Source organism: Manacus vitellinus, unplaced genomic scaffold, assembly GCF_001715985.3.
Source record: "Manacus vitellinus isolate BGI_N305 unplaced genomic scaffold, ASM171598v3 scaffold_113_pilon, whole genome shotgun sequence".
NCBI lineage: Eukaryota > Metazoa > Chordata > Aves > Passeriformes > Pipridae > Manacus > Manacus vitellinus.
This window is the reverse complement of record NW_021938858.1, coordinates 317,943-340,585: the sequence shown is the minus strand read 5'-3', so window position 1 is coordinate 340,585 and position 22,643 is coordinate 317,943. Positions and strand designations below refer to the sequence as shown.

Genomic DNA, 22,643 nt, shown 5'->3' with positions numbered 1-22,643 from the left:
AGCAGGGATACATACAGATTTATTTTGTATCTAAACTTAGAGCTAAACAAGAGCTTGCAGGCTGCATGTGGCTTTGCTATTCATCTGTGGAAGCTACAAATGAACTGTATTGATGCTAGCAGCTCTGACAAACCCTGTGTCATAATCATGCTTAAGAGCACCAGCTTCTCATGCCTGAAGCATCACCAATTCATTAAATGCTCATTTAAACAAAGCATTAACAAAGACAAGACTTAGATTATATATGTGTGATTCACTTAGTCCAAAGCAACAGACAAACGATGCACACTCTAGGCTCCAAGTCGACCACGTTGGTAGAATTTACTCATATCAAATATTCAGAGTATTGCAGCCCACTGAAAAATCCTAAATGCTGCTACTAAGTTAGAAGCCCAAATAGTAAAACACTAGTGGCTTTAAAAAATAGTACCAAGCCTAAAAATCAAATGTTAAGTGAACGTGTGAGACAAATGTAATGGCACGAGACTTGCATTCTGCAGTGCACAGGGGCAGAAATAAGGAGATTTGTTATAAAATACACTCAGTCAAATGTAAAATGCAATTGCCATGCCTAGTTTAAAGCTGATGCTCACTCTGAGACTGAAACTTCCACAGGGATATTGTACAAATAATTTAGAAGTGAACCAAATCATCCTCTGCCTTTGAAATTAATGTGATGCTCATAATTTGTATCCAAGTTCTGAACTGCCATAATTTGTATCCAAGTTCTCTACTAGAGACAACAATGAAGAAATCAGTAAGAAACACACAAAAAAAGCAACAGAAGACACCAGAAACCTGCCCTGCCCTCAAAACATTAAAGAAGGGAAAGCACAGCATATCTGCACTGACACGAAGACTGAGCTGAGATCAGAAGAGGCAGCACACTTCATGTACTGTTCTCATGCTAAAACCATATCTTAGACACCTCCCTGATACCCAGCTTTAAACATCCTCCAGTTAAAGGCTCAGGCTTGATAATCATGCCCAAGATAATTTTAATCAGTAGCTATAAGGCCTGCATTTTATTGACTACTGTTTGTCCCATGAAGAGCTAATGCTTTTTATTTATACTTTTCTGAGTATACTGTCTGGAATCCCAAGACATTAATTAAGAGTATTTATGGAGTGTTCTTAATGATAAAGCATGGATTTTTTTTGTTTCCCAGCCTAGTATGCTTTTTTAACTTAAGTCTAATAAAACAAGGTCTGACTCAAGAATCACTAATGAAAAAAAAAGTATAAACAAGTTGAAATAGAACAGGTCTCTAGGATTAGGAATTAAGAATGGCCCAAAAGAGCTTTTATGTTTATTACTTGGATCAAAGTATCATCTTGACAAAAAAATATGACCTAATTTTAATGCAAGTGACCTCAGAATAACCAGCACTGTAAAGTATCATTTTTCTTCTTGTAGGAATCCAAACAAAAATTAGTTACTTTCCTCCTCAGAGAGGACATCTGGACTGTTTATCAATGAACAGGAATTTGCCTTGCTACGAAGAGCCTGTGATGTCTCCTCACACGCACCAAGGGAAGGCTGGGCTTTCAGAGCATCTGCACACACTGGCAGGTTTTTCCCCCTGACCCAGCCCCAAGACAGAAGGTCTGAACATGAAATTTATGGTCTGGGTGATGTGCGCCATGAGCTCACACTTTACTAGACAAATTAGACGGGCTGCAATCCGTGCAGCTGTAAACGACGTCCTGCAGGGTTCCACCTGATCTTTTACAGCTTTTCATAAATCAGTACCTACCAGTTTCAGAAGAGAGCCATTAAAAAGAAATCATGGAAATTACATGTTTGCTCAGGGGAAGTGAAATAGAACATTTCTCTAAATCTTTTCTTCTCTCCCCTTTTTTTAAACTCTTTTTACTTTGTCACTTCGACTATGATATACCCTGTCATGTCATCTTTCAACAGCCATGGAAAGACTTTCTATCCTGTTCATCCTGTGTGCCTGTCTACACAGTTGTATTTACTGACATGTGCTGCCCTCAAAAAAAATGTCAGCAAGACTCAGGTTAGAGAGACCAATTTAACAGTGAGATGCCAGTTACAAAATGCCCTATTGCTGAAAGCTTTCTTTGGATGTGCCCATCACTTTAACAGTTGGAATTAACCTTTGAGCCATCAGCAGTAGTGAGGAGAACCATAGTTTATTATCATTAGCACAGCTTTTTGTCACAGCACAGGGAAACTTTTGCTGCACTATCCGGTAACAACAAAGATCACTGAAAACATAATTAGAGCCCTTCCTGATAAAGCATGAAAATGTCATCTCTGGTTGGCTGCTACCTGGCAAGAAAGAGATATACACTAACTTGTAAAATCCAGGAATTAAGACAAAGAAAACAAAAATGTCCTGCCACTTCTCCTGCACGAAGGGTGGTATTTCTGCAAATACACAGAGGAGTTGTCCACATACAATCTTTGTATTGTATCCACTTTGTATTGTAGGAGCCCTTCTCTTTCCATCTCTTCCTCCAAACAATACAACCAACCTTCAGTTTTTTAATATGGACTTTCCCTTCCACAGTCCATTTCCTTTAAAAAAACATAAAGTAATTTCCTGTGGCAAATTTTAGGTAATTAAAAGCTGATTTTGTAAAGTTAAATTGCTCCCTGTGAGGGAGCAAACCTGTGAGCCTCGTTTGAATGCACTACAGGCTTTATGATTATGGCAAGCTGAGGCACAGAATTCGGGTCTAACAAGAAGGCCATCTCCTGTCTCAAGAGAAAAATAGTTCCAAAAACAACACGTGGCATGGAAAGCAAATTTTAGTTTTATCTTCTACAGCAATCAGAATCATATGTGTGTATCAACAGGAGACTAGGAAATAAATGACATGCCAAGGAGAATTAGAGCTATTATGTTTACTTGATTATCCCTGGACCTTAAAGATAAAAATCTTTGAAGTTCCCCTTCTTCATGTCCATTTTTACAGTATTCTTAGCAGAAGCTGTAACTTGGTCCCTAAAAATACAATTCAACTCTTAGGGTGGTACATTTGCTTTTCCCAAAGGCCTTCATATGGTGCTTGTACACTCTCCAAATAACAAGGTTGTCACTACTCTTTGGAGTAAAAGGAGAGCTGGAGAAATGAAGAGGGGTAATACAAATAACCAAAGGAGAAAACAATGATGATACACCTCTCTAAATGTCATTCTGGATTTCTTGTTTTCTAGCTCCACGTTGCCTGTTGGTAAAAAGAATTTACCACAGCTTCCTCTAGAATAATGAGCAAATAACATTTCAACTGCCCCATAGGTCAGTCCTTCAGTCTTCCCTACTCCTTTTACTGCCCCTCAGAACATGCTTTTTAAGGGGCTTATATCTTTCCAGCATCATGGTGGGGTAATAAATCTTATGCCTGGGTGTATCAATGCTCCTTAATTTAATTTTTCCCAACACCAAACCACTGCAGGCAAAAAAATATCAGCACATTGCTGAAATGCTTTTCTTTTTCTCATAATATAGCCTAAGCTATGAAATTTATTTTAAAGGTACAGAAATACAGGCACACGGCCATTTCCTGGTATGTGTAGCTGACTGACAGACCCTTACCAGCAACAAGTCATTACTGTTAGAACAGTCTATAGGGTCTTCAGAAGAGGGAGAGAAAAATGCCTCAGAGAGCTCTTAAAATGCTTTTCTGGCTCTTTGGTGTGAATGACTTGCCCTTATATCTCACATTTGGCTGTGCTGTAAATTTCTACAGACTTCTGCTACAGAATGAGTGGCATCAGGCAAGTTCTTTTTCCAGCATTTCCAGTACGGAATTGCCATAAACTCTAACGAGGGCTCTGTGTTGTAAACACAGCAGAGAGCTGAGAACAGCAGAACAAAATCCCTCACAATCACAATAAATAGCAATCCCTTACAACAAGGCCACCTGTTGATCCAGCTGAATTACTATTTAAATTATACATTCAAATATACCCAACTTGGTCTGCTGTAAATTCCTGCCTGACTTTCTCCAGTGGAGTCAAATTAGAAGTGTGAAACTGCAAATAGATGTTTTACTGTCCCTGTTAACTGTGAGCCCCGGCAACTCCTAACTTTGAAAGAACAATGGGGGATTCGTGTCTGCCCCAGGCATGATATTAATGATTGCTGGGAAAATCAGGTGAAAACAGGGCCCTAAAAATCCCCTCAGTCTGATTCCTGGATTCCCTGCACAATCAAACTATGTTTAGACACCAAGGAGTATAATTTACTTCTTCTTCCATTTTCCTTCGTGATTTGCAGTGAAAGCTTTTTTTCCCCCTCCATGAATTCACTATTTTATGTTTAGCAGGCTTCAGAGAGAGAGAGCTAGTGTCGTAGGCTTACATTACTTGAATTCTTTCAGAGCAAGCAGTCTGGTTTAGGATAGAGATTATATTGTTGCTGGATTTTAAACGAAGCTTAAAATTTGCACATAATCTTGCTCTACACAGCGTTTGGCCGAACCCAGACATCCTGACAACCACAAAGCCTAAACCCTCTCTGAAACCTCCCAAGTAAAACTGAAATCTCCTTCCTTCAGCCCCTCATCCTGGGAGTTCCTAACAGGGAGAAACAAACAAACAAACAATATTACAGCAGGTCAGCAATGTATGTCAAGCATCTGAAGCCATTTGACCTGAATGATGAAAAAAGGGAATGTTCAGCCAATACAAATAGACAGTTTTTTGCAAATATTTTTGTAAAAACAGGGCTTGAATTATGCTGCATAAAGGAGCAGCCTGAATTTTTTATTTGGCCTGTTCACTCCTCCTTTTTGAGTTTGATTTTCATAAATATCCCACTAAGCTAGAACACCAGTGTGTTTCACTGAATCATTTCCATTTTAAGTGGAAACAAACTTTGTGAGATGCAAACTACGAATTTTAAATTGCAAACACTGCCCCTGGAGAATGCACGCTGGAGAATGACACCAGCAGAGCAACACAATGACACGTTTAGCAGTGAACACTTGCAATCAATTACTCCCAAATCACAGGTCATCTAAAGACTGCTCAAGGAAATCACTCCAGCAAATAATCCACACAACACATCAAATTCCATAAAATCAAGGTAGGGTTGTAAACAACTTGCTAACACATCAAAGAAGGTATGAGGAATTAATTATTCATACACATTTTTGAACACTTGTGTTTTCATCAGGAGGAGTAACTGACCCTGACCCCCTAAATTTTCTGGGCTCCGTGAGAAGAATTTCAACTGTGCTTTTTCTGAAAATAAGTGACTTTCTGGTTTTTCTAACCTTAGCTGTAACAACAGTAGTAATACTTGAATTTTAAATGGAGAACTTCTAAGAAATCTGAACCCAAATCTGCCTGTAATGCTGCAATACAATCCAGAAATAATGTCTTTTTTTCCCCCCAATACAGTTACATAGTGTCATGAATTACTAAAAAAAGATGTATTTTTTTGGATTAAAGAAAACCCACATGTTAAGGTACCTCATTCTGGTAAAAGAAGAAATTTGGGGTTAAATTTTATTTCAGTTCTATGCATAGAAAAGGTGCATAGTTAACATCCATCATAATCTCCACTTTGAAATTAGCATAAATGTAATCCTAAATTTTTTTTTTATAAGCAGCATTATTTCTATAAAAATCTGGGTTGATTTCCCTATTTTTAATCAGTTTTTCCATTTGTATGTCTGTTCATAAATCCTACATTTTGCAACACACAACAAATTAAACTTTGCTTCAGAAGTTTCTAAACTTAGGAACACGGGAATCAGATTTTTAATGCTCTGAAAGCATGTTAAACCTAAAGACTGACTGGATAGCAGTTTGGCTGGTTGATTCAACGGAATCAAATGACTCACTGAAGCTTTCTGCCTTTACTGAACAAGTCTTTTCCATGGATTCCATACTAAAGGCAGCTCCATGCCAGGAGAAACAGATGTTGAATCCTATTAACAACTCCTGGTTAGCCTGTAACACCTTTATCTTCAAAGATTTGTGGCAAACTTGCTAATTAATTCTCCTGTGAGAAAGGTAATTTAAATTTCCAGAGAGACAGAGAAGTTAGCTAAACAAAATAATCATTTTTAAAAGCCCCAGTAAGGAAGCTGCCTTTGAAACAGATGAAGTTTTGACATTTTCCAGAATAAAATGAGGTCCAACAGATTTTGCAGAACGATTCATACTTGTGTTTCCAAACTGAGAACTGTTCACAAAATTTGAAGTGACACTACCTATAGCTTATTGATAAGTGGACAAAAAGCATCAGATGATTTTACAGAACTCCACATAAGCAGTAAGATGTGTCAATGACATTGCATGTCAGATACCTGGGCTCAGATATGAACTGAGAATAAAGAACTGAATGATAAATGCCCCATTAAAATCTCCTGCCTCTGAGATCCTCAATCTGCAATGTGAAATAAGCAGCATTTTCCATGAAAATCCAAAGAAAGTAACGAAATCTCCAGCTGTTAACTCTGAGCAACTTGTAAAAATGATGATCTTTTTTTACACAGAAGACTATCACCTGTTTCTTTTCTGCATTTGATATATGAGACAAAGTCTTGCAATTCTGCATTTAGACATAACTATTAATACAGCTAGAAATAAACAAAAAGACACTTAATAGAGAAATATCCTGAATTCTCAGGTGCTTTCCCCCCCTTTTTGGCAATATAATTCTTTCCTCTTCTCCTAAATATGTGTTTGCAGTTTAAAGAAACAACAGCAGCAATACTTGACACTGACTTTCACTTTACCAAAAGCTTATATGGAAACAAGAGCAAATACAGGAGCAGGTTGAGGGTTTTTTTGTGCAGATTCTGTGTCAGTTTTGCAATCAATCAGAGGTCTGGCAGAAATTCAGAATTTCTAAGAGTCACATGCTGGAATTAGAAACAATTTTCAGGTTTTTTTTCAAATGCTTTTTGTTGGCAGAGGCTGTGCATTAACTGGGCTATTGCTGTTTTATAGTGGGGTTCATGAAGACTAAATGCCTTCAGTCCCACTGACATGACAGATGTGAACACACATAGAAACTAAAGGAAAGCTGCCACAGCATTTGAGTTGCCTGAATTCTGTATCACTACCCTTATACCTCAAGACCACATTATCTTCTGACAGCTTAATTCATTTTGGGGTACAGAAATGCTTTAAATATATTGGTAATCACACACTATGTTTTAATTTTTTTTAATTGCCATGTAAGATTGATATACATAAAATTATAATATACATTGTAACTCTTGAGAGCCATCACATATATATTTATATCAGAAATATAAGTAAAAAAGTATGAAAGAGAAAAGAAAGAAAAAAGTATGAAAAATAAAATTTCATGAGTCCATCTAAGATTTGTACACAAAGTATTTCCAGTTGCATGACTCAAGTTACATTTTTTCCCCACACAAATGAAACAACAGCTAACAAGCCCTTTCAGACCATAGCCTCACCAACTTGCCAGCAGGTGGGTGGAGTGATTCTGACTCTCCAGCTTGAGTTAAAAAAACTTTCCATCTGCTTTGTATCTGTAAGAAATGCTCACAAATGTGAAGTAATGCACAGTGGACTAAAAAAAAAATAAGCTCGAGAAGAAAAATAATGAACCGGATCAAAACTGGAAGAATTATGAACTCACTTCCACCCTAAAGATGTCCAAGGACTCTGTTAGAAAAACGAACATCATGTTCAGAAAACAGGAAAGAACAGCAAGACATAAATCAAATAAAAATATCATGAGACTGTGCTTTAGAAAACCGCAGGATTTTTCCTCAGTTCTGTTCCTACTGTCCCTTACAGAGCTGGTGAACTCCAGGCAGCCTGAGGGACACAAAACACCCATGTGCCCACGGTCTTGTTAGAAAGAGCTCAAGGTGGCCACCTGATTAAAAAGTGAATTTTGACAGGCAAGAAAGAAATCAGCCATACTCTGTACTTTACAAGGAATAAAAATAAGGAATTTTCATGTGAATTTGAGATGAAACACAACACTAGGAAAGGTATTATGAAACGTTTGCTGAGGCTAAAAAAACCCTTTTGTCAAAGTAAGGTTCAAAAGCACATAGAACAGTCTGCAAAGTGATGATCAATAAGGATAAAAAACATCCCCTCGGGTATCAAGAAATTATTAGATGCTATGGAGTGGCCTGAAGGGATAGAAAACTGAAAAGACTGAAAAGGAGATAGAGAATTGAAGGCTCTGACTCCTCTCCTCTATTCCTGTGAGGTATTAGTGTAAGACATGCCTGGGCTGTGCCCTGGAATCAGATGTACAGTCAAGCACATCCTTCAGCTGAGGTCAGTTAACAGTAACCTACCCAGAGGACAGGGATATCCTATGCACCTCTAGCAATATGTTTTTTAATAGGATACAACAGTGCTGTATTTTAAACAAACATGAGCTCTAAAATCTGTAAGAAGACACAGGTTTTGCATCTGCAACAGACGTCAGGTTAAACATTTTCCTTGACCAAATACATTCTAAACACCTACAAGCATATGGTGGGCATAAAGCTCTAGCATTCCTCCAGTAGCACCACAGACATGGGTAAAAGAGAGCTGGGACCCCTATAATTTAGATTAATTGCTTATTCTGGGTAGGAGGAGAGGTGCTACGGGAGTGCTACAGCCTCAAATAACAACTGAGAGCAGCCATTTGAGCTGGTGCAATCCCCTGAGCCCTGGGGGCTGAGTCACTGAGTGCTTTACCCCTGCAGTGATGCCTGTCCCTCTCTGGTTGCTGACAGCAGAAGAGTATTGGCAAGAATCCCACTATGTCTCCTTCTCAAGGAGCTGCCCTGACTCGCCACCCTTTGGTATCAGTTACATATTTCTGTACCCAAGGCTACAGCAAGACCCAAACCCATTTTAAGTCTGGCTTCTCATTTTTCTTCTTCATTTTTCTCTGTCAGCCTGTCAAAAAGTGGTGCTGAACCTCCAGTGCTCAGTCCCTGGCCAGCAGCACCACTGGCTCCTGCTGCAGAAGGAGGGCATGTTCCCTGCCAGCTGTGGCTTTCTGCAGGACATGGATGGGGTGTAGAGCTGGATGCAGCTTCTCAGCCACGTCTGAAGTTTGAGATTAGTCTATTGCGACAATGGTTGTGACCCAAATGTGCATAGGACTGCCCAGCACTCCTCATTTGTCACTTGTGATTGTGTTTAAGGATAGCCTAGGTTGACCTGCAGACACTGACAGGGCAAGAGTGAGATGGAGAGGTCATGGACCACACGTTCCCTGAACTGCAGTAAAGTCCTTCCTAGAGGGGCAGCACGACCTGCACCCCACAGTCCCCTGTCTGCTGCCAGGGAGTGAGGAGCTGCAGAAAGGGAGACTGCACTGCTTGGGAATGTGTAGGGATGTAACAGTGGAAAGGCAGTCGGAAGGAAGGAATAAAAATCCCCTTTGACGCTCCCCTCCTCAGAAATGTGCTCCATATCAAGGTGAAAGCAACAGTCTGCCACAAGGAGCACTTCACTGAGAGCTCAGCTAAAGCAGCTGTGAGAAGTTCCCTGCCATGTCAGCAGTCTCCTTCCTTCCCCATGCTGGGCCATGAGCAGAGACCATGGCATTGTGTTATGGATGTGGAGCCTCTGCGAGCTGTGCCAATAAAGAACATAATGAAATAGGAGCAAAGAGGGTGAGACAGAGGCAGGAGAGAACAATATCACACTGTGGAGCTCCTGCACAGACCCCAGCAGGTGCAAACAGCGCTCAGACTGAATTTGGTCTCCACTAGAGGATATCAGCTTTTCCTGGCTATGAACAAGGTAAATGGAAACTATGGTTCAACATTGTTTTCAGCTCTGCTGTGGTTCAAATCTGTAACTGGAAGGACAGTAAACAGGGAACATTTTGCTTCTGTTTGGAACACTAAATATGCAGCACTGGTTTTTGCAATCAAATCTCCAAACCAAAACAAGATAGTTACGATACCCAACCCCCCTATTCAGCAGAATGCTGCAGTATATCCCTATAAAATAAATATTTGTACCAATCATTTGCCAAGATGCTTGGAAGAAATGTACTTGACTGAGAAGATGGTGTTTAAACAGTTTGGTTGTTATCCCCAAAATGTGTTGTGTTGTTTTTGTTGTTTTCATTTTCTGTTACCTGCCAGGTAACAGAAATAATTGCTTCTATAAGTATGTTGGTTTACTATGTGTTAAAGGCTCATCAAACAAATTATTGAAACACAAGTAGTGTGCAAGCCATATTCTCTCAGTATATATTTTTTCTCATCTCTGGAGTGGCAGAAGGAGGTAATTATAATCGTCAATCTCCAGCTCAGGCTGCAACACAAAGCCAGGGGGCAGGGAAAAGGAGGCAATTTTACATCTTTTACATCATTCAGTGAGAGTATGACATTTTGCACATTTTATAAAGCAACTCACTTTAACCCTACTTAACTAAAGCTCCTCTTTCACCACATCCTCATTATGCCCTTAGGTGCAAACGCACTCTTCAGCTGCTTGCTCTCAATGAGATAATTATTATCTCATTGGAGTGAAGTTCCAGAGTGTGTTGAAAAACCAGGATTAAAAATGAATGTTTTTAATGCAATTAGGAATACTGCACAGGTTGAAAGTTAATTCCTTGTTAACACACTGATCTAGCAGGGAAAGTAAGTTCATTTTTATGTCTGTGAGTCCTACTGAAAGCAAAAAGATTATAAATGTGATTAAAGTTAAGGTGACTTGTCAGAGAAAAGCATAAAAGTGTATTTGGACCCAACTAAGAAAGTTACTTAGGAACATGGCCAGCTGTAACCTATGAAATACTAAAAGCATTTAAAACACCCCGAAAGGTCAGAAGGAAAAGGAAGATCCCATGATGGCCAAATCTGCCATCTCTATTTTTCTCAAAAAACTCTGCCCAATCTTACTATGGGTTCCATATCTCTAGCATAAAAGCTTTTCACAAATTGGATAAACAATAGCAAATAATTAATAAAAATAACAGCAATAATAAAAACGATAACAACATCAAATCCTTCTCTCAAAGGAACAGACAGGAAGCACTGTAGCCTTCAAGATTACAAACAGCTACAGTTTAAAGTTGAAGAGGCAGCAAACAAAGTGGACAAAGTCTAATTATGGAAAATGAAGAAGTCAAAGACGTTTATGTATGTGCAATGTAAGATGTAATATGTCACCTTGCCGCCGCATTGGTGATTATTTTCAGACTGCTGGGATTACGGATCAGCTTGTCCAGGATGCTGACAATCTGCTCAAACTTGGGTCTGTTGTTCCTGTCTTTCTGCCAGCAGTCCAGCATAAGCTGATACAAGGCAGCTGGGCAGTCCATGGGAGGTGGCAGGCGGTACCCTTCATCCACAGCCTTAATCACCTGCACAAGGAGAAAAGTTTTTGAGAACTTAAAGGCACTTACACCGACTTGTTTTTATCAGTTCTGTGAGCATTAACGTGGACATTCTGTGTTCAAACAAATGTGTTTATTCACTAATTGTCTCCTCTTGCAATGCCTCTCGTTTATCTGCAAAGTAAACCAGGCAGCAGATTAGACATAGAGGAAGGGGAGTTAAGATACAGTGTGTGACTTTGAGGAAGGTGAGTGTGTAGAAAGGATCTCCGAAACTCACACTCAGTTGAACTAAATCCATAAACAAAAGCTGCAGTTAGTGGGTGCTTGCTTAAGTATGCCAAACTTCAAAAGGTCTTGAATTTCTCTCCACTGATGACCCTTAGCAGCACACACTTCCCACGTTCTCCAGTGGACAGTGCACCCAAAACACCAACAGAATGAACAACCTACCCTGCAGAAAATCAACCTACCCTCTCAGGGGACATCCTGAACCGACAGACAGAAGTTCTTGGGGATGATCTCACAGGGCCAGAAAATATCAATAAAACTTACCTGAAGGAAAACTATGCATGTGCTACTAGGCAGTGCCAGCCCAATTCTTGTATCATTTTCCCAGACTGATAAAATTTGTCTAGATTGTCTATAATTTTTAAAAATTGACACATACACACACAAAAGACTAGTTTAGAATTTACACTGTTCAGAAGCTTCTTTCACTAGAATCTAACACCTCTTGATCAGGCCTACCCCAATGGATTCAAACTAGAAAATGACATATTCTGTTAATCTTTCGTTTTTATCTGGATCAGTTAACTGAAAAGCAGGACAAACTATTCTGAGTCAGAACAGGGATAGGAAAACAGTTTATGGTTTAAGCAGCCATGAAGGAGAGGTACATAAATAGGTTAATCCTTCTGTTTCTGATTTTATTGTGATATTCTTAAAGGCATTCCAGTGGTATGTCAGCCCATGTAACAGGATACATTAATCTCCACAAACAGTAGAGAAAATGTTCAGGACCAATTAATAGAAACACATTGTTTTGTGCAGAGACCTGGATTCCAGAGGTGCATTCATTTGAAAGAAAGTTTTCTTCTCTTTTTCCTTGTTTAATATAAAGTACTACAGAAAATGTCTGACTACAACTGTTATGGACTTTTTTTTTTTTTTTTTTTTTTTTAATTTAGGGCTAGTAACAATATATATCAGCTCCCTGGAGAATCTATTTGTATTAATGACTGCACTTCAGAAAATTTGGTTCATAAGTTACTCCCGTGGAATAAATTTAAAATTAATAAAGCAACAGAAAAAGAATGAAAAATAGATATACTAAAAATCTTATTTGGGGAAATGTTATGCTTCTTTTAAAAATACTGGGAGAGATCCATTAATCATTTGGATTGCAGGGTTGGACAGTTTTACTAATGTAACAAAGAAGCCTGTATTGGAAGTCGTCTAATCAGATCACTTTACTCTTTTTTATCCATTGATTATTTCCAGAAGCATTTTGGTTTCATTAAACTCTTAGTAGAAATGCTTTGCTTCTCTTTTTCACAAGTGCCAAGAGCAATTTATTCTGTGTATTTGACATTTACAGAAAACTTCTCCAGCATATTATATGAGTGGAACCAAAGGTGATCAACAGAAATTTAGGAGGGCTTTCTAACAATAAACTAAGGAATGTAAAAGGTAATGACCTCATTGCAGTGGAATTCTTTGAATCATCCTACAGAAAATCACCAATGTGATAAAATTCTCTATCAGAGCTCCAAAATACCCTGCTATAAAGATGGTGGCTCTTTGTTAAGTTCTAATGAACTTCTGGTTAACCAGGGAGTGGAGATTTTCATCTCCAAATCTTATTCAATCAAAACCTCAGAGCCACCTGGTTTCATTATGCTTCGCTTCCCTTCACAGCTTGATTCTTTATTTGAGAACATCACTCAGATAACAACAGACTTACATCTTGGTTGGACATCTCCCAGTATGGTCTCTCTCCATAAGACATCACCTCCCAGAGAACAATCCCATAGCTCCAGGCATCACTGGCTGACGTGAACTTCCGATAGGCAATGGCTTCTGGGGATGTCCATCGGATGGGAATCTTGCCCCCCTGGAAGCAGAACAAAATAAAATAATCTACAGCACTGCCATGAATATGATTTTGCATGATTGATTATTTTATCTCTGAGATTCTCAGTTATCATTATAGTATGGCCAGTCTTCACGAGCGAAGATTTGGGAAGGTCATTAACCCTCGGAGCCTGCGCAGTGGATTGTTTAGGTGAGACCCAGTGTGTGCTGAACTGAGCCCACCCTTTCATCCTGAGGTTCATCTGCCGGGGCCGAGCGAGCTCGGACAGTGGCAGTGAGGTCCTCAGGACGGTGGCAGTGAGGTCCTCAGGACGTGGGTTTGTTTGATGGATGGCCTTACAGGGCTGACCAGCTCCATTGCCCGGGGCAGTTTCCCTGACCGGGAATGGAACCCGGGCGGCGGCGGTGAGAGCCCCACATCCTGACCACCAGACCACCAGGGGCCCTATTATCATTATGCACTTACATATATATAAATGGGTAGCTTAATATGCACAGGTAAGAGTAAATGGTTAGCTAAGTATGGTTGGTTTTAGGTTCTAAAATGTTTGTAAACTGGCACTACAGTCATACAAGATTAAAGACTGAAAAACCAGTACCTGGTCCTTGTTTATAACCCAGGTCCTCTTGCAAGCACAAGAGGGCTGGATTTGGCTGCCAGTAAGGCATCCAAGGGAATTCCCTGTGGGTGTGGAACCTGCTTAGTTTCACTGTGTTTTCACCCCGTGTTTTCTGGGACATTCAAGGAAAATGGGGGGCCATGGTGTTGCTCTGTTTCACTAATGCCAAGCCTACAATTGCACAAGGCAGCCACTGTGACCACAGGCACAAATTTCCTGTTCCAAAGGTGCCTGAGACAGTCATGGGAAGACAGGTTTGGATGGGGTCATCTGTGCAGAGACAAGAGGGCAAAAAATGTCACCTGAGGAAGTGGCTTTGAACACTTTTTACAGTCATAAGAGAAGCAAGCCATCATTAAATGATGTAAGAAGAGAATTGAAGGTACCAGTACAATTAACACTGCACTTGGGGGAACATCTCTCCCTGGTTATGGCCACCACTTGGTGCCATAGGTTAAATTAGTAAAATGTACACAAGCAACCTCAGGCTGAGTTTCTGGAACATGAAAATTAGAGGAAAGAGACAATTTCCAATGGTGCCAGCTTTTGCAGAGGTTTTCACTACTGATTTGTGAGTCAGACATGAGAAAATTGGATTCTAAAAGATAGCGGTGCAAAACTTGTGACTGAAAATTCTGGAGTGAATATATCTGAATACAGAGAACTGGAAGAGTTTAAAGTTGTTTCCAGTTCTAGGGGTACACAAAAAGTACAGAATATATTCTGAAGATTTCACACTAGACTAGCTATTTGCAGTACCTCTCCAAGCCCCATTATACCACAGTCATACACCTATCCTCACAATAACCTGTGTGGGAAGGGAGTGCTCAAATTTTCACTGAGTAACCAGCAAGAAAAAAAGATTTAAATATGTTAATGCTTTGCCCACACTCCCATAAAGTGTACCTGCACTGAGGATAGCCATACACTCACCAGCTTTATATGGACTAGCTTGGTTAAGAACAGCAATGCAGACATTGTTAGTGTTAATTAGAAACCTAAATGCAATCTAAATACACTGAAGCCTAAGCATCTTCATTTTCATGGCTAACATTGCCCAAATTAAATTAAGTATAAGCAACACAGGCAGGCCTGACTCAGGTCACAATTTAGACCCCCAAAATGTCACTATATATGTCTTAGAGGCTTGGCAAAGGTCAGGGAGGGAATTATCTTGGCATACAGTTTTTGGGGATCCCATTCTATTTATCAGGCTCCCTACCAAAAGGAAAACCTTTATTTCACACTCAACCCTTAAAATTTGGTAAACACTGAATTGAGACATGAACTTGTGGACCAACAAATTGAACAGAGAAGACAAATGTCAGTATTTGAAACCACCATTTTATCACTGAAGCCAGATGAAGAGCTATTAGATGATGTTCTTTAGTCACAAAAAGTACATTGTATTTTCTATTCATTATAAATTTATTCACCATTTTCAGTGCTGCTCCAGAACATTACCAAGAACATAAAAATGACTGTATTAATAAGAAATATTATACCTGCTTTACAAATGTCCAGGGTCCCTCAGTGAGTCCAAGGGACAATCAAGAAACAAGGGAAGCTCTCCTGTATCCTAGTGTTTTCACAACAAATCCTCTTACAGTTTTAGATGTTGGGCTGATAAAGACACCAGTAGCTCTTTTTCAACCTTTTTTTCTACACATACTAATAGTGAACTCTGATTTCCAATAATTAATGTCAGTTCTAGGGGGATGCCATATCCTAAATTTACACAAAAACCCCAACACATCTGCCAGGCCAAGGTGCCTTGAGTTTGGAGTTTTCAGAATATTGCTCCTCAAAAAACTGAATTTCCATGGGTGGCTTCAGGCTCACTTTTTAAATTTCATGTTAAGATACAAAAATGAAGCCCTTCTTGCATAACCCTAGAGAAATAATTGCCAGATACCACACACAAAAATGTGCTCAGGGTTAGAATATGAGAGCTTTAGACAAGGGCAGAAAATATCATATTTGATAAAAGGGCTTTACCTTTGTAATCTTATGTAAAAAGTCATTTATGCAATTGGAGAAACACATTTACAAAAAAATGACATTAATTAGTCTCCTAACATTTTGGGTCTGCTTTATTGCAGAAAGATTACCAACTCAATGAAACCAAGTTCTTCTGGCTTAGCTTTGGTGAAAAAGGAAAGTACATCAACCTCAGATTCCATTACAAGGAGTCAGTGGCTTTCAAATTTTCTGTGCTAGGTCTCAGCTGTAATCCTATACAAACAGATACATGTAGCATTTCCATAAACAAGACAAAAATTAAAAGAGTATTAAAATGTAGTTAAAAAAATCAACTGCCACTGAGTAGAGTATGAAACTTTTATTTTGCTATTCTGCTCTCAAATTTATCATAAAAATGTCAATCTTATATTTGGTTATTTTTCAATAATTTAAAAACAACAATAAAAAAGTCTGATAAATACTTTTTAGACAAATAAGCATTTTAACAAAAAAAAAATTGCCCCCAAAGGATTATGCAACATTCATGTTTTAGCAGATGTCCAAATATCAATATATGCAGAAGATCTGAAGAGTTTTATCAAACTAAATGCATGATTTTCTACTGCCGTTTCCTTTGAAAATTGTAGTGCTTGCTGCATTTCATATACTCTACTTTAAAATCAAAACCTATGATCATTCAGCATTAGACAATGCCTTTGCATCTCTCCCCTATTTTTGAGAAATACTCAACTCCTTTGAACAAATATAACATTTCCATTTTTCTGCTATATATTCAGTATATTCTTTGTAATATCCTTTACCAATATCAAAGATATCTTACATAATTTACCTTCACATAAATAAAACCAAACACTTTCTCCTAGACCAGAGAGTTGGAGCTGGAAAAACTAATCTCCCAAATATGTTTCTTTCCTTGTCTCTTATTTTTTTATTCCCCTTTTTCCCAGTCTCCTAATATTTAAATTACTATCATGACACCTGCTAATACTTGTAATTTATCTAGTGATTATTTTCTGAAGATAAGTACAGGTTGTATATATTTTTTGTCATAGTCTCCCTTTAAGGCCGTGCTTATCACGAAGCCAACTAAGCTGCCTGAATTTGAGTAGAAAGAAGGCTTTAGTATTAGAAATTGTAGGAGTTTGTTACTGCAGCTCAGAAACCCAGGCAGTCTAGGTCAGAGAACCTCTCTCAGGCTTTGAAATCAGTGAGCCAGCAGTAACCCGAAGTTTTATCTTCTGTAGATGGAGCTGTGATTCCTGCATTATCTGCCTAGTCAACATAATTCATCTAAAGCCAATGAAGTCCTCGATTTATTTCTAGCACGTCTGGCACTCCAGCACAAGGCAGCTGCTTCCAGGACTTCATAACCCATTCCAATATTCTGATTTATAATCTGCTACAGGGTGACTGCCACAGGCACCAAAGCCACAGGCCTGGGGAGAGAAGAATCAAGAAAAATAGATTCTAACAATAACCAGAAGAACTTTGCAGAAAAACCTGATGGTAAAAGCCTGGCATTAATTCATAATGCCAGGAAATAGGATAGTTCAGGAGATATCTTGCTGGTACAGAACAAGAGTTCCAGGTGAGTGAGACGAGTCTGACTTACCCTCTCACATGTCTGAAAATTATCTGATGCTACTTGTCAGTTCCTTCCTAATGATTGTTTTATCTTGAAATTATCTCCTCCTTGAGTAGTCGATGATAACAGAGCACTGTTTCTCTCCCTTGTGCTTATCAGGCAAGAGACTTTATGGGGCTTACTTTCCTGTCACACCCTTCAAAACATTCAGACTGTATTATATATAGTGGGTTTGCATATATAGGGAAAGCACAGCAGATTTCTGTCAAGCATTGGCTGCAGTAATTTCTGCATAACAGAAAGAACTTGTGTGTACCCTGTAGTACCCTCCTCACTCTGGCACTGTTAGCTGGGGGTACAGGCTGCTGGAACACTTGCCATTCAAGCACAGTATTTTTAGAAATGATTTACATTTGATGAGAAGTTATCCATGCAAGTGTAATAACTGGACAGTGTTTTGCATTGAAATGCCATGAACACCAGTGATGTAGCTACCTATGCAAAGTTCCTCTACTGATTACCCAAATATTATGTCTTTGGGAGACATAATTACAGTCTCTCTACAAGTGTGATAGCTTAAATTTACTTCCACTTCATGCTGTGTCATTAGTCCACCCGCTTGTCATACAGACATCTAAAAATAATAAGGATAAAACAGATCAATTTGACAATGACAATTTTAATACAATCTTGGCCTTTCAATTAAAAGTGAATAGATATGGAGGACGGAGATAATTACAGTACATCCCCTCAGGCACAAAGACTCAGTAAAAAAAAAAAAAATCCAGACAGTCAGTCAGCCTGATTCTCATTCTGGCTTTGCTTCTGTAAGCAGGCAGACTCCAAGCTGCCAAAGGCCTTTTGTGGTATTGTCAGTGACAATAATTCAGGAGGTAAAAAATGACCCTGTCAGGTAGGAAAGTTTCTTACAACTTCTGATTTCCTGAATTTCACATATGCACTTGTGATCTTTGCGTTGTCCCTCAGACTTCTCGTACAATAGCATGAATATCACAGATTATGCATTGATATACAAAGGGATACATAAAGTATTGATATATAAAAGGATACATGTTCATTGCCTTTATGCAAAGCTTCAGACATTGCTTCTGAGAACAGCACAACATAAAATTTCACCCAGTCAGTGGTGTGTATTGAAAACCTGAGGGGCTTGACTGGGCTTTTTGGGGGTAGATCAATCCTCACATGCAATTATGAATTAAAGCAATGGGATCATTCTCAGGCTTTGACATTTACAGGTGGAAAATTGGGGTAGAAAAGGAGCCTGAATATATGAACCCTCCATCATTGCAGCTAACTCTGTAAATTTGCCTACTACCACTGATAGTAAATGGACAACTAGGAGTAGGAAAAGGTGGAGGGGAGGAAAAAAATCTGTACCTATCAATATAATACAAACTCTTTAATGTTTGAAGTTACATCTATAATTTAGATTTTTTTTTTGTCTTTTCAAAGATCTTCTGAAGTAGTTGTCATCCTTTATTTTTAAAGGCATGAAATAGTTTGGGATGATGTCATTGCTTTAAAAAGTGTCAATATTTTTGTCTTGGCTTTGTCATATAATTAGGGCTTGCAAAATGCACTAAGAGCAGCCTAGGAAATGGTCCCATGTTTTGTGATATGACTAAGCAGCAGGAACATGAACTACTCAGCTTTCTGCCAGTAGAGTGAAGCTCTGTTTCACACTTGTGGTCCCCAGTTGCTTAAGCTGGGGATCAAACATACCCCATGGAAATGCTTGACACATGCATAAGATTCCCTTCAAAGGAAATTAGGTCAAAAAATGAATAGCAAATAGCCTTGTTTTTCTCACAGAGCCAGGAATAGGTATAGCAGAGGTATATTCACAGCAACTACCTTTGAAGAAAATTAGATTTATACTAGGTTGCATTTGAAGGTTTTAATTACCTGAGCGTCTTCCTGCAGCAGTTTGCACATACACCGTAAATGCCAGATGGAGTTTACTAAACACAGATGATTACACTTCACAGAATAGTTGTTTCCATCTGATTTCACTATCTAATTGCAAAGAGGCAGGTAGGCTTAGGAAATAGATGACATGAGATAAATATGCTGTGCTTGGCACTGGGCCAGATTAGTGTCCTGTTTGGGCACCGCATTTAAAGAAAATGTAGTGAAACTGAAAATAATCTGAAAGAGATCAGCAAGCACAGTAAGTTTGGGAAAAAATGTTTAGAATATAAAAGAATGGAGAGATGTGGGTGAAGAGAACAGCATCCTCCATGCATCTAAGTAGGTGTTTTAAGGGTGAGATCAATCTACTGCCCATGGCAGCAGTAGCAGGACACAGAGTAGTTGCCTTAGTACATCCTGGGGGAGGGATGTTAAATCTGTGACTAGATAAATACTAAAAATACTATACTTAAAATTGTTTACTTTGGGGGACAGGAACACCCACTACTTCCACAAGAGTTTTTAAGAATAGAACGGGCAAGTATCTGACACAACAATACGCCTCTGCCTGGACTACAGGTCATTTTCTCTTGAGGAATTTTTGCATTCCATGAATATTTACTTATTAATGCTGAACCTATACTGGGCATGAAAACTGCTTTCTCCTACTAATGCCTCTTTATATTAACCATGACAGATCTCTGCAGACACTTTTCCAAAGTGCTATATGTTGCATATTACCAACAACATGACAAAGCTTATCAGACGTCAAAGAAAACACTGAAAGGTCAAGTAAAGAATAGAGTCTTTATGCCTGGTAAGTTATGAAGGTATGATGGATAAATATTTATCTCTAAATGTATGTACATATAATGTGTAAGAAAACAGCTAGGATTTCTTTACTCATTTGTCACAGATTATTTTATTTCAGTCATGAAGAAGACAGCAATGAAACTACTACAGTAACTGATTGCTCCTGTCAGTGTTCAGGAATGAAGGAAGCCCTAGAAAATCCACATTAAGATTGTGCTGGTACTCTCTAATCTGGTTTGTACAGTAAAGATGAGATGATTACCAGGAGCAATGCAAATTATTCTTGACTAAGATACTGGATATTAATGTCCTTTTTTCTAAAGTTAACAAAACCCACTTGCAACAGCATTAAAGGGGACAATCAGATATCCCAGTGTAATATCCATGCACACAAAGCTAAAGCCTTCCACAATAAACCAGCAGCGTTATCCAGATGAAAACCAGAGGTGCAGCAAAAATGTATTCAGAATACACTGTGGCTTTCCTGAACTTTTCCTAAGCTAACACTATAACTTCCAGGGAGCTTTTCAGACAGGATAAAATTCAGAAAAGAAAAAAGCAGCAGACTACATTGTGGACAGTCCCCTATCTGATAAAAGCTTCTCTAAAGATAAAACAGAGCTAAGTCTTCTTCTTGATATCACTACCTCTCCAAAAGACAGGTAACATTTTGTATATATGATATAAGAAGGAGACAGTACAGGAGGCTTATTACATTGTTAAGCAAGATTTATTTTTTTGTTTTACTCAAGTTTTTACTCAGTTAGAGGTACAATAGCAGGTAGAACTGATAAACCCTGGAAGAACAGTGATATCAGTATGATCCAATCACACATATGTCTCATCATGCTAGAAGACACACACACAAAAAAACTAGATGGGTAGGTTGTTTTTTTACTGTGTGAGAATTAAATCAGCAGTGCAGCTAAATGTGCTTAAAGCACACATGAAGTTTTAGATTATTGGGTGCCAAACCTGCTTAGGCCTTAATTATGGTGTTCACTCCTTTACACATCCAGAAGAAGAAGCTGAGCCAAGAATTTTGCATACTTTAAAAAAGTAGTCTACCAACAGAAATTACATTTTTTGCCTTCTGTCTTCTCTGAGACATGAAATAAAAAATAGCTGTGATGAACTTCTGGTTTATTGAATGTCTCTCGCCTCTCCAACACAGCCTCAGGGACTCCATCACATTTCAGCCTTTGTCACCACCAACAAGAATTTTAAAAGGACAAAGAAACACAGGAACTCACCCTTGTGGTGTAAGCAGCTTCTGGGTCATCTTCCAGCACACGAGAGAGACCAAAGTCTGAGACTTTGCACACTAGGTTACTATTGATGAGGATATTACGAGCAGCTAAATCTCGATGGACATAACCCATGTCGGACAAATATTTCATGCCAGATGCGATGCCTCGAAGCATGCCCACTAGCTGGATGACTGTGAACTGGGCATCGTGTTTCTGGAAAATATTTGAAATGTCATTTCAGAGACTGCTCATGTTCCTCCGCACACAGAACTTTTGATAAAGACCCTGGAAGCTCCCTAGTGAAGAGCTCACGATCAGGTGTTGTGATTTAAATGCCACATGTGCAAGCATGTTGAGCTGAGGGGGATAATCTCCCAGGCAGCTGAGGGAAGGGGACAGATTTGAAATTCAGGTAAAAATTCATTTTTCCCCTTCTTGCTGTCATCAGAATTTTAACTTCCTAGATGGGACCTAGATGTGTGAAAGCAGCACATAAATCCAAGTTTGCTCCTGAGACTGGAGCATCAGGACATTAGAGAAACAGATGTCCAACTTCCCTGAAAGGCCATAGGAATTTTCAGTGAAAATCCCAGCCTTACCCGATGGACTAATGAATGTTTTCTACTACACAAGAATTTTTTTCCTTTTTTTTTCTTTTAACAAAAGCGAATGCTGCCCTGAGTCAGTGGCTTTCAAATTCCACTAACTTTAAACTAATTCCTCAAATTCTTCCTCAACTTCAGGAACACAAAAATTAAACACACTGTGACTTCGCCTAGAAACCATATATTTCTAATCATCGACTTCTAGGTGCATGGTTTAAATGTCCCAGCTTTTATTGATCTGTTTGTTAGCATCCAGCTTTGATATTGATACAAAGTTACATAGACAACAGGACAACAGTGTGTCACAGCGCAGCTCTCAGATGAATTCCCCAGCGCTCCAGAAGTATCATCACGGGCACCTCTCCAACCCTTCCTTCTTCTGCTTCCAGAATTTTATTAAATGCATAGGAGCTGGCTCTGCCATGTGAGGTGATCTCACATGAATCAGTCTGCAAGACTGATTGCATTAA

At 38.9% G+C, this 22,643-nt stretch overlaps 1 protein-coding gene across 1 annotated transcript in view; it reads right to left on the bottom strand.

Annotated features, from left to right (window-relative positions):
• Positions 1-22,643, bottom strand: part of EPHA3 (EPH receptor A3) — a 196,630-nt gene that overhangs the window by 5,311 nt on the left and 168,676 nt on the right. Inside the window, exons 13-15 of the mRNA XM_018089066.2 lie at positions 21,572-21,781; positions 13,252-13,401; positions 11,119-11,312 (exon numbers count right to left, since the gene is read on the bottom strand). Coding sequence (XP_017944555.1) covers positions 11,119-11,312; positions 13,252-13,401; positions 21,572-21,781 — 554 coding nt within the window. The remainder of the gene's footprint in view (positions 1-11,118; positions 11,313-13,251; positions 13,402-21,571; positions 21,782-22,643) is intronic.